Below are 16313 nucleotides of genomic sequence, written 5' to 3' on the forward strand. Positions count from 1 at the left end.
GTTAATGTAGCTTAATAATAAAGCAAAGCACTGAAAATGCTTAGATGGATTTACTCAATCCCATAAACACAAAGGTTTGGTCCTGGCCTTATAATTAATTGGAGGTAAAATTACACATGCAAATCTCTATATACCGGTGTAAAATCCCTTAAACATTTACCTAAAATTTAAGGAGAGGGTATCAAGCACATAATAATAGCTTAAGACACCTTGCCCAGCCACACCCCCACGGGATCCAGCAGTGATAAATATTAAGCAATAAACGAAAGTTTGACTAAGTTATACCTCTTAGGGTTGGTAAATTTCGTGCCAGCCACCGCGGTCATACGATTAACCCAAACTAATTATTTTCGGCGTAAAATGTGTTAACTGTAAATGAACAAATAGAATTAAAATCCAACTTATATGTGAAAATTCATTGTTAGGACCTAAACTCAATAACGAAAGTAATTCTAATAATTTATAAAACACGACAGCTAAGACCCAAACTGGGATTAGATACCCCACTATGCTTAGCCATAAACCTAAATAACCTTATCAACAAGATTATTTGCCAGAGAACTACTAGCCATAGCTTAAAACTCAAAGGACTTGGCGGTACTTTATATCCATCTAGAGGAGCCTGTTCTATAATCGATAAACCCCGCTCTACCTCACCATCTCTTGCTAATTCAGCCTATATACCGCCATCTTCAGCAAACCCTAAAAAAGGTATTAAAGTAAGCATAAGAATCAAACATAAAAACGTTAGGTCAAGGTGTAGCCAATGAGATGGGAAGAAATGGGCTACATTTTCTTTTAAAAGAACATTACTATACCCTTTATGAAACTAAAGGATTAAGGAGGATTTAGTAGTAAATTAAGAATAGAGAGCTTAATTGAATCGAGCAATGAAGTACGCACACACCGCCCGTCACCCTCCTCAAATTAAACTCAACTTAATATGAATATATAATTACTTAGTAACACATTTATGAGAGGAGATAAGTCGTAACAAGGTAAGCATACTGGAAAGTGTGCTTGGAATAATCATAGTGTAGCTTAATTCTAAAGCATCTGGCCTACACCCAGAAGAATTCATAACAAATGAACACTCTGAACTAATCCTAGCCCTAGCAACACAAAACACAACTATTTTACTACCTAAACCAAAACATTTAATTTACTTATAGTATTGGAGAAAGAAATAAACGAATATACCTAGGAGCCATAGAGTAAGTACCGTAAGGGAAAGATGAAAGACTAATTAAAAGTAAAAAAAAGTAAAGATTAAACCTTGTACCTTTTGCATAATGCATTAACTAGAAAACTTCTAACTAAAAGAATTATAGCTAGAAACCCCGAAACCAAACGAGCTACCTAAAGACAATTTTATGAATCAACCCGTCTATGTGGCAAAATAGTGGGAAGATCTTTAGGTAGAGGTGAAAAGCCTAACGAGCTTGGTGATAGCTGGTTACCCAAAAAATGAATTTAAGTTCAACTTTAAATTTACTAAAAAAATAATAAAATATAAAAGTAAATTTAAATTATAGCCAAAAGAGGGACAGCTCTTTTGGAATGGAAAAAACCTTTAATGGTGAATAAATACAAAATATCTTTAACCATTGTAGGCCTAAAAGCAGCCATCAATAAAGAAAGCGTTCAAGCTCAACATAAAATTTCAATTAATCCTATAATATGTAATAATTTCCCAAACTGAAAATTGGGTTAATCTATAACTCTATAGATGAGATACTGTTAGTATGAGTAACAAGAATTTCTATTCTCCAAGCATACGTGTATAACAACTCGGATAACCATTGTTAGTTATTCAGACCTTAGACTACAACTTTACAATAAAACCGTCTAAACCCCTTACTCTGTTAATCCAACACCGGAATGCTTTAAGGAAAGATTAAAAAAGATAAAAGGAACTCGGCAAACAAGAACCCCGCCTGTTTACCAAAAACATCACCTCTAGCATAATAAGTATTAGAGGCACTGCCTGCCCAGTGACTAAAGTTTAACGGCCGCGGTATCCTGACCGTGCAAAGGTAGCATAATCACTTGTTCCTTAATTAGGGACTAGCATGAATGGCTTAACGAGGGTTCAACTGTCTCTTATCTTTAATCAGTGAAATTAACCTTTCAGTGAAGAGGCTGAAATACAATAATAAGACGAGAAGACCCTATGGAGCTTAAATTATATAGCTTAACTATTACAACCCACAAGTCTAATGACCCAAAAGCCATAGTTTTAAGCTAAAAATTTCGGTTGGGGTGACCTCGGAGAATAAAAAATCCTCCGAATGATTGTAACCTAGACTAACAAGTCAAAGTAATATTAACTTGTCTTATTGACCCAATATATTTTGATCAACGGACCAAGTTACCCTAGGGATAACAGCGCAATCCTATTTAAGAGTTCATATCGACAATTAGGGTTTACGACCTCGATGTTGGATCAGGACATCCCAATGGTGCAGAAGCTATTAATGGTTCGTTTGTTCAACGATTAAAGTCCTACGTGATCTGAGTTCAGACCGGAGAAATCCAGGTCGGTTTCTATCTATTAACAATTTCTCCCAGTACGAAAGGACAAGAGAAATAGAGCCACCTTACAAATAAGCGCTCTTAACTTAATTTATGAATTAAATCTAAATAAAATATATATATGTACATTTACTAACCTCGATAAGGTTATTAGGGTGGCAGAGCCAGGAAATTGCGTAAGACTTAAAACCTTGTTCCCAGAGGTTCAAATCCTCTCCCTAATAGTGTATTTTATTAATATCCTAACACTCCTTGTTCCCATTTTAATCGCTATAGCCTTCCTCACGCTAGTAGAACGCAAAATCTTAGGATATATACAATTACGAAAAGGCCCTAACATCGTAGGCCCATATGGCATTCTACAACCATTTGCAGATGCCATAAAACTATTTATAAAAGAACCAATACGTCCTTTAACAACCTCAATCTCCCTGTTTATTATTGCCCCAACCCTATCACTTACATTAGCACTAAGCCTATGAGTTCCATTACCAATACCTCACCCACTAATTAACTTAAACTTAGGAATTCTATTTATTTTAGCAACATCCAGTCTATCAGTTTACTCCATCTTATGATCTGGGTGGGCCTCAAACTCTAAATACTCCCTATTTGGGGCACTACGAGCTGTAGCTCAGACAATTTCATATGAAGTAACTATAGCTATTATCCTATTATCAGTCCTACTAATAAGCGGGTCCTACTCCCTACAAACACTAATTACAACTCAAGAACACTTATGACTCATTATTCCAGCCTGACCTATAGCCATAATATGATTTATCTCAACCCTAGCAGAAACTAATCGGGCTCCCTTCGACCTGACCGAAGGTGAATCAGAACTAGTATCAGGGTTTAATGTAGAGTATGCAGCCGGTCCATTCGCTTTATTCTTTATAGCAGAATATACTAACATTATTCTTATAAACGCCCTAACAACTGTTATTTTCTTAGGACCACTACACTACATTAATATCCCAGAACTCTATTCAATCAATTTCATAACAGAAGCCCTACTATTATCATCTGCATTCTTATGAATCCGAGCATCTTACCCACGCTTTCGTTATGATCAACTTATACATCTCCTATGAAAAAACTTTTTACCTCTAACGCTAGCACTATGTATATGGCATATCTCCTTACCTATTTTTCTAGCGGGGACCCCCCCGCTCATATAGAAATATGTCTGATAAAAGAGTTACTTTGATAGAGTAAATTATAGAGGTTTGAATCCTCTTATTTCTAGGACAATAGGAATTGAACCTACACCTAAGAATTCAAAATTCTTCGTGCTACCTATACACCCCATCCTAGTAAGGTCAGCTAATTAAGCTATCGGGCCCATACCCCGAAAACGTTGGTTTAAACCCTTCCCGTACTAATAAATCCCATTACCCTTATTATTATTTACTCTACAATCTTTCTAGGTCCTGTAATCACTATATCCAGCACTAACCTCTTACTAATATGGGTGGGCCTAGAATTTAGCCTACTGTCAATTATTCCCCTACTAATTAACAAAAAGAACCCACGATCAACCGAAGCAGCAACAAAATACTTCGTGACACAGGCAACAGCCTCAATAATTATTCTTCTAGCCATTGTACTTAACTATAAGCAATTAGGAACATGAATATTTCAACAACAAACAAGTAGCTTAATCCTCAACATATCACTAATAGCTCTATCAATAAAACTTGGCCTTGCTCCTTTCCACTTCTGATTACCAGAAGTAACTCAAGGAATTCCCCTTCACACAGGATTAATCCTCCTCACATGACAAAAAATTGCACCTCTATCTATCTTAATCCAAATTTTCCACTTACTAGATTCTACCATTATTTTATTAATAGCAATTTCATCCATCTTTTTAGGAGCATGAGGAGGTCTTAACCAGACACAAACACGAAAAATTATAGCCTACTCATCAATCGCCCACATAGGATGAATATTGGCAATTTTACCATACAACCCATCACTTACCCTACTTAATCTTGCAATTTATATTCTACTTACAATTCCTATATTTATAGCTCTAATACTCAACAACTCTATGAACATTAATTCAATTTCACTTTTATGAAATAAAACCCCAGCAGTACTCACAATAATTTCCCTTATTTTACTATCTTTAGGAGGCCTTCCACCCTTAACAGGATTTCTACCAAAATGAATTATCATCACAGAACTGATAAAAAATAACTGCTTAATTTTAGCAACACTAATAGCAATAATAGCACTTCTCAACTTATTTTTCTATACACGCCTAATTTACTCCACCTCCCTAACAATATTTCCAACAAATAATAACTCAAAAATAATAAGCTTTCAACCAAAATTCAAGTCATATCTAACACTATCTATTATAACTATTTTAAGTACAATAACTCTACCCCTCTCCCCCCAACTCATCATATAGAAGTTTAGGATATATTAGTCCGTGAGCCTTCAAAGCCCCAAGAAAACAACCAAGTTTAACTTCTGATAAGGACTGTAAGACTATACCCTACATCTATTGAATGCAAATCAATCGCTTTAATTAAGCTAAGACCTTAACTAGATTGGTAGGAGTTAAACCTACGAAATTTTAGTTAACAGCTAAATACCCTACACCTGGCTTCAATCTACTTCTACCGCCAAAAAAAAAAAGAAAGTGGCGGTAGAAGTCTTAGTAGAGATTTCTCTACACCTTCGAATTTGCAATTCGACATGAATATCACCTTAAGACCTTTGGTAAAAAGAGGGTTTGAACCTCTGTGTTTAGATTTACAGTCTAATGCTTACTCAGCCATTTTACCTATGTTCATTAATCGTTGACTATTCTCAACTAACCATAAAGATATTGGAACCCTATATCTACTATTTGGAGCCTGAGCAGGAATAGTAGGAACCGCACTAAGTATTTTAATTCGAGCAGAATTAGGACAACCAGGTGCACTTCTAGGAGATGACCAGATTTATAATGTTATTGTAACTGCCCATGCATTCGTGATAATTTTTTTTATAGTTATGCCAATAATAATTGGAGGCTTCGGAAACTGACTTGTTCCACTAATAATTGGAGCCCCAGATATAGCATTTCCACGAATAAATAATATAAGCTTTTGACTACTTCCCCCATCTTTCCTCCTTCTTCTAGCATCATCTATAGTAGAAGCAGGAGCAGGAACGGGATGAACAGTTTACCCCCCTCTAGCTGGAAATTTAGCTCATGCAGGAGCATCAGTAGACCTAACAATTTTCTCCCTCCATTTAGCTGGTGTTTCATCTATTCTAGGTGCAATCAACTTTATTACTACAATTATTAATATAAAACCCCCAGCTATAACTCAATATCAAACCCCGCTATTTGTTTGATCAGTACTAATTACTGCTGTATTACTTTTACTATCCCTACCAGTTCTAGCTGCAGGAATCACTATACTGCTAACAGACCGTAACCTTAATACAACTTTCTTTGATCCTGCCGGAGGGGGAGATCCAATCCTTTACCAACATCTATTCTGATTCTTTGGTCACCCAGAAGTCTACATTCTTATTCTTCCTGGATTTGGTATCATTTCACATGTAGTTACCTACTATTCTGGAAAAAAAGAACCTTTTGGTTACATAGGAATAGTATGAGCAATGATGTCAATTGGTTTCTTAGGTTTTATTGTATGAGCCCACCATATATTTACAGTAGGATTAGATGTAGACACACGAGCCTACTTTACATCAGCTACCATAATTATTGCAATTCCCACAGGTGTAAAAGTATTTAGCTGACTTGCAACCCTACATGGAGGTAATATCAAATGATCTCCAGCCATACTATGAGCCTTAGGCTTTATTTTCTTATTTACAGTTGGTGGACTAACCGGAATTGTTCTATCAAATTCATCACTTGACATTGTGCTTCATGATACATACTATGTAGTAGCTCATTTCCACTATGTCCTATCCATAGGAGCAGTTTTTGCTATTATAGCAGGATTCGTTCACTGATTTCCACTATTCTCAGGTTATACCCTAGATGATACATGAGCAAAAGCCCATTTCGCTATTATATTTGTAGGAGTAAATATGACATTCTTCCCTCAACATTTTCTAGGCCTCTCAGGGATACCACGACGTTACTCAGATTACCCAGATGCTTATACCACATGAAATACTGTATCTTCTATAGGATCCTTCATCTCATTAACAGCTGTACTCGTAATAATTTTTATAATCTGAGAAGCCTTCGCTTCAAAACGAGAAGTATCATCAGTATCATATGCCTCAACAAACTTAGAGTGACTTCATGGCTGTCCCCCTCCTTACCACACATTTGAAGAGCCAACTTATGTTAAGGTAAAATAAGAAAGGAAGGAGTCGAACCCCCTAAAACTGGTTTCAAGCCAATCCCATATCCTATATGTCTTTCTCAATAAGATATTAGTAAAACAATTACATAACTTTGTCAAAGTTAAATTATAGACCAAAAATCTATATATCTTATATGGCTTACCCATTCCAACTAGGCTTACAAGACGCCACGTCCCCTATTATAGAAGAATTAATAAACTTCCACGACCACACATTAATAATTGTTTTTTTAATTAGTTCTCTGGTTCTTTACATTATTTCACTTATATTAACAACAAAACTTACACATACAAGCACAATAGATGCTCAAGAAGTTGAAACTATTTGAACCATTTTACCTGCTGTTATCCTTATCATAATTGCTTTACCCTCCCTTCGCATTTTATATATAATAGACGAAATCAACAATCCTGTCCTAACTGTGAAAACTATAGGTCACCAATGATACTGAAGCTATGAATATACTGACTACGAAGACCTATGCTTCGACTCATATATAGTTCCAACAAATGACTTAAAACCAGGTGAACTGCGATTATTAGAAGTCGATAACCGAGTTGTTCTACCTATAGAACTTCCAATTCGTATGCTAATTTCATCTGAAGATGTACTTCACTCATGAGCTGTACCCTCATTAGGATTAAAAACTGACGCCATCCCAGGCCGGCTAAACCAAGCAACCGTGACATCAAACCGACCAGGATTGTTCTACGGACAATGCTCCGAAATTTGCGGCTCTAATCATAGTTTTATACCTATCGTCCTTGAAATAGTTCCACTAAAATATTTCGAAAACTGATCGGCTTCTATAATCTAAATCCATTATGAAGCTAAGAGCGTTAACCTTTTAAGTTAAAGTTAGAGACCTTAAAATCTCCATAATGATATGCCACAACTAGATACATCTACATGATTTATTACAATTATTTCATCAATAATTACTCTATTTATTTTATTTCAACTAAAAATTTCCTCACAAATCTTTCCACTACCACCATCACCAAAATCACTTACAACTATAAAAGTAAAAAACCCTTGAGAATCAAAATGAACGAAAATCTATTTGCCTCATTCATTACCCCAACAGTAATAGGCTTACCAGTCGTTGTGACTATTATTATGTTTCCATCCATCCTATTTCCATCCTCAAAACGCCTAATTAACAACCGACTCCACTCCTTCCAACACTGACTAATTAAACTTATTATTAAACAAATAATATTAATTCACACTCCAAAAGGACGAACATGAGCTTTAATAATCATCTCCCTTATTATATTTATTGGCTCAACAAATCTTTTAGGTCTACTACCCCACACATTTACGCCTACTACCCAACTATCAATAAACCTAAGTATAGCTATTCCACTATGAGCTGGAGCCGTGATTATAGGCTTCCGCCATAAACTAAAAAGCTCACTCGCCCACTTTCTTCCACAAGGTACTCCCATCACACTAATTCCTATATTAATTATTATCGAAACAATTAGCCTATTTATCCAACCTATAGCTCTAGCAGTCCGACTAACAGCTAACATCACCGCAGGCCATCTATTAATACACCTAATTGGAGGGGCTACACTGGTATTAATAAATATTAGTCCACCAACAGCTACAATTACATTTATTATTCTTCTACTGCTTACAGTATTAGAATTTGCAGTAGCATTAATTCAAGCTTACGTATTTACTCTTCTAGTAAGCCTATATTTACATGATAACACATAATGACCCACCAAACTCATGCTTATCACATAGTTAATCCAAGCCCATGACCATTAACAGGTGCCTTTTCAGCCCTTCTACTAACATCAGGCTTAGTAATATGATTTCACTTTAACTCAATTACACTACTTACTCTCGGCCTTTTAACTAATATCCTCACGATGTATCAATGATGACGAGACGTAATCCGTGAGGGAACCTATCAAGGCCATCACACTCCCATTGTACAAAAAGGCCTGCGATATGGAATAATCTTATTTATTGTTTCTGAAGTATTTTTCTTTGCCGGATTTTTCTGAGCATTTTACCACTCTAGCCTTGTCCCAACACATGACCTCGGAGGATGCTGACCACCAACAGGAATTTTCCCACTCAATCCACTAGAAGTCCCGCTACTCAATACATCAGTTCTATTAGCATCAGGTGTGTCAATTACATGAGCCCATCATAGCCTAATAGAAGGGAAACGAAATCACATAAATCAAGCCTTACTAATTACCATTATACTAGGGCTTTATTTTACCGTACTACAAGCCTCTGAATATTTCGAAACATCATTTTCCATTTCAGATGGAATTTACGGATCCACATTCTTTATAGCCACAGGGTTCCACGGACTACACGTAATTATTGGATCAACTTTCCTTATTATTTGCCTTCTCCGACAATTAAAATTTCACTTCACATCAAAACATCACTTCGGATTTGAAGCCGCAGCATGATACTGACATTTCGTAGATGTAGTTTGACTATTCCTATATGTTTCTATTTATTGATGAGGCTCTTACTCTCTTAGTATAATTAATATAACTGACTTCCAATTAGTAGATTCTGAAAACACCCGGAAGAGAGTAATTAACTTGTTTATTGTTATTTTTATCAACACCTTACTATCCCTCGCATTAATCTCAATTGCATTTTGACTGCCCCAAATAAATTTATATTCAGAAAAAGCAAACCCATATGAATGTGGCTTTGACCCTACAAGCTCTGCACGCCTACCATTCTCGATAAAATTTTTCCTAGTAGCTATTACATTTTTATTATTCGACTTAGAAATTGCTCTACTATTACCGCTACCATGAGCAATTCAAACAACTAACACCACTATTATAATAACTATAGCCTTTATTCTTGTTACAATCCTATCATTAGGCCTAATATATGAATGACTGCAAAAAGGATTAGAATGAACAGAATAAATGGTAATTAGTTTAAAAGAAAAATTAATGATTTCGACTCATTAGATTATGATAATATTCATAATTACCAATATGACATCTGCCTTCTTCAATCTCACCTTATCCTTTACACTATCACTTTTAGGTACACTCATATTTCGCTCTCACCTCATGTCAACTCTCCTATGTTTAGAAGGCATAATATTATCCCTATTTATTATAACTTCAATAACTACTCTTAATTCTAACTCTATAAGCTCTATGCCTATTCCTATTACTATCCTAGTCTTCGCAGCATGTGAAGCAGCTGTAGGACTGGCTCTATTAGTAAAAGTATCTAACACTTACGGAACAGATTATGTACAAAACCTTAACCTTCTACAATGCTAAAGATCATCTTTCCCTCATTTATGCTTCTCCCCCTAGTCTGACTATCAAACCCTAAAAAAACCTGAATAAACACAACCTCATATAGTTTTATAGTTAGCCTAATTAGTCTTACACTACTATGACAAACTGATGAGAATTATCAAAATTTCTCAAACATATTTTCCTCGGACCCATTGTCAACCCCACTGATTATTTTAACAACTTGACTTCTACCCTTAATACTCATAGCCAGTCAAAATCATCTAAAAAAAGAAAATCCCTTACTTCAAAAACTTTATATCTCTTTACTAGTGAGTCTCCAAATTCTTCTAATTATAACTTTTTCTGCAACCGAACTAATTATATTTTACATTCTATTTGAAGCAACTCTAATTCCAACACTTATTATTATTACTCGATGGGGGAACCAGACAGAACGATTAAACGCAGGAATTTACTTTCTATTTTATACATTAATTGGTTCTATTCCACTACTAATTGCCCTAATCCTCATCCAAAACTACATCGGAACGCTTAACTTCACAATTTTATTGTTAACAACACATACTATAGATAATTCCTGATCCAACAGCCTGCTATGATTAGCATGCATAATAGCATTCTTAATTAAAATACCACTATATGGAGTTCACCTATGACTTCCAAAAGCTCACGTCGAAGCCCCAATTGCTGGGTCAATAATTCTAGCAGCTATTCTTCTAAAACTAGGCAGCTATGGAATAATCCGTATTTCTGTTATTTTAGACCCCTTAACAAAATACATAGCCTACCCCTTTATTCTTTTATCTCTATGAGGAATAATTATAACTAGTTCAATCTGCTTACGCCAAACAGATTTGAAATCATTAATTGCCTACTCCTCAGTTAGTCATATAGCCCTAGTCATTGCATCCATTATAATTCAAACCCCATGAAGTTTTATAGGAGCAACAATACTCATAATTGCCCATGGGCTTACATCATCACTCTTATTCTGCTTGGCAAATTCTAATTATGAACGAATTCATAGCCGTACTATAATTATAGCCCGCGGACTTCAAATAATTTTCCCACTTATATCTACATGCTGACTACTAGCTAGCCTGGCTAATCTAGCATTACCTCCATCAATTAACCTAATAGGTGAACTATTCATTACTATTTCCTTATTTTCCTGATCCAACTTTTCAATTATTCTCATAGGCACAAACATCATTATCACGGGTATATATTCAATATATATAGTCATTACAACCCAGCGAGGTAAGCTAACAAGCCATATAATTAATCTTCAACCTACCCACACACGGGAGTCAACTCTCATAGCCCTACATTTAATTCCACTAATTCTTCTCACCGTTAGTCCAAAACTAATTACAGGCCTAACAATATGTGAATATAGTTTACAAAAAACATTAGACTGTGAATCTGACAACAGGAACTTAACCTCCTTATTCACCAAGAAAGTATGCAGGAACTGCTAACTCATGCTACCATGTATAAAAACATGGCTTTCTTACTTTTATAGGATAACAGTAATCCATTGGTCTTAGGAACCAAAAACCTTGGTGCAAATCCAAATAAAAGTAATCAATATTTTTACAACCTCAATCTTACTAATTTTCATTCTACTTTTATCCCCAATCTTTATTTCAATACTTAACTTAACTAAACACATTAATTTTCCATTATATACCACAACATCAATCAAATTTTCTTTCATCCTAAGCCTATTTCCACTACTATTATTCCTCTATAACAATATAGAGTACATAATTACAACCTGACAATGAATTACTATAAATTCAATAAAACTAACAATAAGCTTTAAAATTGATTATTTCTCAATCTTATTTATATCAGTAGCCCTATTCGTCACATGGTCAATTATACAATTTTCTTCTTGGTACATACACTCAGACCCACATATCAACCGATTCATCAAGTATCTTACATTATTCCTAATTACTATATTAATCCTAACCTCAGCCAACAATATGTTTCAACTATTCATTGGTTGAGAGGGAGTTGGAATTATGTCCTTCCTATTAATTGGATGATGATATGGACGAACAGACGCAAACACTGCAGCTCTCCAAGCAATTTTGTATAATCGCATCGGAGACATTGGATTTATTTTAGCCATAACTTGATTCTCCCTGAACATAAACTCATGAGAATTTCAACAAATCATGCTCTCTAATAATGATAATCTTATTCCACTTACAGGGTTATTAATTGCAGCTACAGGAAAATCCGCACAATTTGGCCTTCACCCATGACTTCCATCAGCAATAGAAGGTCCAACACCAGTCTCAGCACTGCTACACTCAAGCACTATAGTAGTTGCGGGAATCTTCCTCTTAATCCGATTTCATCCGTTAACATCAAACAATGACAACATTATAACAATCATATTATGCCTTGGGGCCCTAACCACACTATTTACAGCTATCTGCGCTCTCACACAAAATGACATCAAAAAAATTGTAGCTTTCTCTACATCAAGTCAACTTGGCCTAATAATAGTTACCCTAGGCATAAATCAACCATACCTAGCATTCCTGCACATCTGCACCCACGCATTTTTTAAAGCCATACTCTTTATATGCTCGGGCTCAATCATTCACAGCCTAGCCGATGAACAAGATATTCGAAAAATAGGTAACATAATAAAAACTATACCATTTACTTCATCTTGCATAATCATCGGAAGCCTAGCCCTCACAGGAATACCCTTTCTAACAGGATTCTACTCCAAAGACCTAATTATTGAAGCAATCAATACCTGTAATACCAACGCCTGAGCCCTACTCATTACACTAATTGCTACATCCATAACAGCAATATACAGCATGCGAATCATCTACTTTGTAACAATAACAAAACCACGTTACCCTCCACTAATTTCCATTAATGAAAACGATCCAGACCTTATTAATCCAATTAAACGCCTAGCATTAGGCAGTATCTTCGCAGGATTTATTATTTCTTATAACATCCCACCAACCAACATTCAAACCCTCACAATACCATGATTCCTAAAAACAACAGCCCTTATTATTTCAGTACTAGGCTTTCTCATTGCACTTGAACTAAATAACTTAACTATAAAATTTTCCACAAACAAATCAAACTCATTTTCATCTTTCTCAACACTACTAGGCTATTTTCCACCAATCATGCATCGAATTATACCTATAAAATCACTCAATATTAGCCTCAAAACATCCCTAACCTTATTGGACTTAATCTGACTAGAAAAACTAATCCCAAAATCTACCTCAACCATCCACACAAGCATGACTACCCTTACAACCAACCAAAAAGGCCTGATCAAACTATACTTTATGTCATTTCTAGTAAGCATAATCTTAATCATTATTATCTACATAATTAATCCCGAGTGATCTCAATAATAATAAAAATCCCCGCAAATAAAGATCACCCAGCCACTACCATCATCCAAGTAGCACAGCTATACATAGCTGCAACTCCAATCCCCCCTTCTAGTATTACACCAACATCATCAATTTCGTACATTAGCCAATCTCCAAGACTATCAAGACTAATTAATTCAACTTCATCATAATAATCAAGCGTATAAATAGTAAAAACCTCTAATAACACCCCTAAAATCAAAAACCCAAAAATTAACCAATTAGACCCTCAAGTCTCAGGGTATTCCTCAGTAGCTATAGCTGTAGTATAACCAAACACAACTAGTATACCCCCTAAATAGATTAAAAAAACTATCAAACCTAAAAACGACCCACCAAAACCTAAAACCATTAGACAACCAATAAACCCACTAACAATTAAACCTAAACCACCATAAATAGGTGAAGGCTTTAATGCTAACCCAAGACAACCCACCAAAAACAAAGAACTTAAAATAAAAATATAATTATTCATTATTTCCACACAGCATTCAACTGTGACTAATGACATGAAAAATCATCGTTGTAATTCAACTACAGAAACTCTTAATGACAAACATCCGAAAAACACATCCACTATTCAAAATTATCAACCACTCATTTGTTGACTTACCCGCTCCATCTAATATTTCTTCATGATGAAACTTTGGCTCCCTGCTGGGAATCTGCTTAATAGTCCAAATCATTACAGGCCTATTTTTAGCTATGCACTACACATCAGACACAATAACAGCTTTCTCATCAGTAACTCACATTTGCCGAGACGTAAATTACGGGTGACTAATTCGATATATACATGCAAACGGAGCCTCCATATTTTTTATCTGCTTATTTCTCCACGTAGGACGAGGAATTTACTACGGATCCTATGCATTTATAGAAACATGAAATATTGGAGTCCTCCTTTTATTCGCAGTAATAGCTACAGCGTTCATAGGCTATGTTCTGCCATGAGGACAAATATCATTCTGAGGTGCAACAGTAATTACAAATCTTTTATCAGCTATTCCATATATCGGTACAACCCTAGTCGAATGGATCTGAGGTGGGTTCTCAGTAGACAAAGCTACACTAACCCGATTTTTTGCTTTCCACTTCATTCTACCATTTATCATTGCAGCCCTAGCAATTGTCCACCTTCTATTCCTACACGAAACAGGGTCAAACAACCCAACAGGATTAAACTCAGACGCAGACAAAATCCCATTCCACCCTTACTACACAATCAAAGATATCTTAGGTATCCTTATCATATTCCTATTCCTTATAACTTTAGTATTATTTTTCCCAGATATATTAGGAGATCCAGATAACTATATACCAGCAAATCCACTTAACACCCCACCCCACATTAAACCAGAATGATATTTTCTTTTTGCATACGCTATCCTTCGTTCCATCCCTAATAAACTAGGAGGGGTTCTAGCACTTATTCTATCCATTTTAATCTTAGCATTTTTACCTTTTCTTCATACTTCAAAACAACGAAGCCTAATATTTCGCCCAATCACCCAAATCCTATACTGAGTATTAGTAGCTAATCTATTAATTTTAACCTGAATCGGAGGCCAACCAGTAGAACACCCATTTATCATCATTGGACAACTAGCCTCCATCTCCTACTTCACCATTATCTTAATTCTTATGCCAATCTCAGGAATCATTGAAGACAAGATACTAAAATTACATCCATGTCTTGATAGTATAAGCATTACCCTGGTCTTGTAAACCTGAAATGAAGAATTACTCTTCTCAAGACATCAAGAAGAAGGAACCTATTCCCCACCATCAGCACCCAAAGCTGATATTCTAATTAAACTACTTCTTGTGTACATAAAATTATATAGTACAATAAAACATTAATGTATATCGTACATTAAATTATTTCCCCCTAGCATATAAGCAAGTAAATTTAATCAATGATTTAAGACACATACTAAAATTCAACATTACATTCTCTACAACATGAATATTAATCCCTACATTTTATTAATGCTCTAAAGACATATCTGTGTTATCTGACATACACCATTAAGTCATAAATCCTTCTCTTCCATATGACTATCCCCTTCCCCATTTGGTCTATTAATCTACCATCCTCCGTGAAACCAACAACCCGCCCACCTATGCCCCTCTTCTCGCTCCGGGCCCATTAAACTTGGGGGTAGCTAACCTGAAACTTTATCAGACATCTGGTTCTTACTTCAGGGCCATCAAATGCGTTATCGCCCATACGTTCCCCTTAAATAAGACATCTCGATGGTAACGGGTCTAATCAGCCCATGACCAACATAACTGTGGTGTCATGCATTTGGTATTTTTTTATTCTGGTCTACTTTCATCAACATAGCCGTCAAGGCATGAGAGGACAGCACACAGTCTAGACGCACCTACGGTCAAGAGTCATTAGTCCTCATAACCACAATCATCTAAGGCTAATTATTCATGCTTGTTAGACATATAAATTATTTAATACTTGATTTTAACTCTCCAAACCCCCTTCCCCCATCCCTGATGCCAAACCCCAAAAACATCAAGAACTAGTAGACCCTTAGCTACTACACTTTACCCTGACTTTCATATCACCTTTATCTATTCTAGTGGTTCACAAAATATAACTTACATTTTAGTATCTGAAAAAATTTTTCATCAGTTTACCCCACTAACCAAAACTCTAATAACACTCTACATCACAATGGATTTTCGCAAA

General features: G+C 35.5%; 13 protein-coding genes across 13 annotated transcripts, besides 26 other annotated features; 12 read left to right on the forward strand and 1 right to left on the reverse strand. All coding sequences in view use genetic code 2, as the record gives it.

The window, feature by feature from the left end:
- Nucleotides 1–69, forward strand: a tRNA (tRNA-Phe).
- Nucleotide 70: 1 nt separating this feature from the next.
- Nucleotides 71–1030, forward strand: an rRNA (12S ribosomal RNA).
- Nucleotides 1031–1099, forward strand: a tRNA (tRNA-Val).
- Nucleotides 1100–2684, forward strand: an rRNA (16S ribosomal RNA).
- Nucleotides 2685–2759, forward strand: a tRNA (tRNA-Leu).
- ND1 (NADH dehydrogenase subunit 1) lies at nucleotides 2760–3714 on the forward strand. The gene has a single exon. A coding segment is annotated over exon 1 (955 nt).
- Nucleotides 3715–3783, forward strand: a tRNA (tRNA-Ile).
- Nucleotides 3781–3849, reverse strand: a tRNA (tRNA-Gln).
- A 1-nt stretch (nucleotide 3850) lies between these two features.
- Nucleotides 3851–3919, forward strand: a tRNA (tRNA-Met).
- ND2 (NADH dehydrogenase subunit 2) lies at nucleotides 3920–4955 on the forward strand. Its single transcript has one exon. A coding segment is annotated over exon 1 (1036 nt).
- Nucleotides 4956–5023, forward strand: a tRNA (tRNA-Trp).
- Nucleotides 5024–5092, reverse strand: a tRNA (tRNA-Ala).
- A 3-nt stretch (nucleotides 5093–5095) lies between these two features.
- Nucleotides 5096–5166, reverse strand: a tRNA (tRNA-Asn).
- Nucleotides 5166–5201: an origin of replication (light strand origin of replication).
- Nucleotides 5202–5267, reverse strand: a tRNA (tRNA-Cys).
- A 2-nt stretch (nucleotides 5268–5269) lies between these two features.
- Nucleotides 5270–5337, reverse strand: a tRNA (tRNA-Tyr).
- COX1 (cytochrome c oxidase subunit I) lies at nucleotides 5338–6882 on the forward strand. The gene has a single exon. It carries the CDS (start codon nucleotides 5338–5340, stop codon nucleotides 6880–6882), a length of 1545 nt encoding a protein of 514 aa, YP_009092009.1.
- Nucleotides 6880–6948, reverse strand: a tRNA (tRNA-Ser).
- Nucleotides 6949–6951: 3 nt separating this feature from the next.
- Nucleotides 6952–7020, forward strand: a tRNA (tRNA-Asp).
- Nucleotide 7021: 1 nt separating this feature from the next.
- COX2 (cytochrome c oxidase subunit II) lies at nucleotides 7022–7705 on the forward strand. Its single transcript has one exon. It carries the CDS (start codon nucleotides 7022–7024, stop codon nucleotides 7703–7705), a length of 684 nt encoding a protein of 227 aa, YP_009092010.1.
- Nucleotides 7706–7708: 3 nt separating this feature from the next.
- Nucleotides 7709–7774, forward strand: a tRNA (tRNA-Lys).
- Nucleotides 7775–7978, forward strand: ATP8 (ATP synthase F0 subunit 8). The gene has a single exon. It carries the CDS (start codon nucleotides 7775–7777, stop codon nucleotides 7976–7978), a length of 204 nt encoding a protein of 67 aa, YP_009092011.1.
- On the forward strand, nucleotides 7936–8616 carry ATP6 (ATP synthase F0 subunit 6). The gene has a single exon. The coding sequence runs from the start codon at nucleotides 7936–7938 to the stop codon at nucleotides 8614–8616; it is 681 nt and encodes a 226-aa protein (YP_009092012.1).
- On the forward strand, nucleotides 8616–9399 carry COX3 (cytochrome c oxidase subunit III). The gene has a single exon. A coding segment is annotated over exon 1 (784 nt).
- Nucleotides 9400–9467, forward strand: a tRNA (tRNA-Gly).
- Nucleotides 9468–9815, forward strand: ND3 (NADH dehydrogenase subunit 3). Its single transcript has one exon. It carries the CDS (start codon nucleotides 9468–9470, stop codon nucleotides 9813–9815), a length of 348 nt encoding a protein of 115 aa, YP_009092014.1.
- A 1-nt stretch (nucleotide 9816) lies between these two features.
- Nucleotides 9817–9886, forward strand: a tRNA (tRNA-Arg).
- Nucleotide 9887: 1 nt separating this feature from the next.
- ND4L (NADH dehydrogenase subunit 4L) lies at nucleotides 9888–10184 on the forward strand. The gene has a single exon. The coding sequence runs from the start codon at nucleotides 9888–9890 to the stop codon at nucleotides 10182–10184; it is 297 nt and encodes a 98-aa protein (YP_009092015.1).
- ND4 (NADH dehydrogenase subunit 4) lies at nucleotides 10178–11555 on the forward strand. Its single transcript has one exon. A coding segment is annotated over exon 1 (1378 nt).
- Nucleotides 11556–11623, forward strand: a tRNA (tRNA-His).
- Nucleotides 11624–11682, forward strand: a tRNA (tRNA-Ser).
- Nucleotides 11683–11752, forward strand: a tRNA (tRNA-Leu).
- ND5 (NADH dehydrogenase subunit 5) lies at nucleotides 11753–13582 on the forward strand. The gene has a single exon. The coding sequence runs from the start codon at nucleotides 11753–11755 to the stop codon at nucleotides 13580–13582; it is 1830 nt and encodes a 609-aa protein (YP_009092017.1).
- ND6 (NADH dehydrogenase subunit 6) lies at nucleotides 13560–14078 on the reverse strand. The gene has a single exon. The coding sequence runs from the start codon at nucleotides 14076–14078 to the stop codon at nucleotides 13560–13562; it is 519 nt and encodes a 172-aa protein (YP_009092018.1).
- Nucleotides 14079–14147, reverse strand: a tRNA (tRNA-Glu).
- Nucleotides 14148–14152: 5 nt separating this feature from the next.
- Nucleotides 14153–15296, forward strand: CYTB (cytochrome b). Its single transcript has one exon. A coding segment is annotated over exon 1 (1144 nt).
- Nucleotides 15297–15363, forward strand: a tRNA (tRNA-Thr).
- Nucleotides 15364–15431, reverse strand: a tRNA (tRNA-Pro).
- Nucleotides 15432–16313: a D loop.

This window comes from Mus caroli, mitochondrion (genome assembly GCF_978045245.1).
Source record: "Mus caroli isolate R5231 mitochondrion, complete genome".
Lineage (NCBI taxonomy): Eukaryota > Metazoa > Chordata > Mammalia > Rodentia > Muridae > Mus > Mus caroli.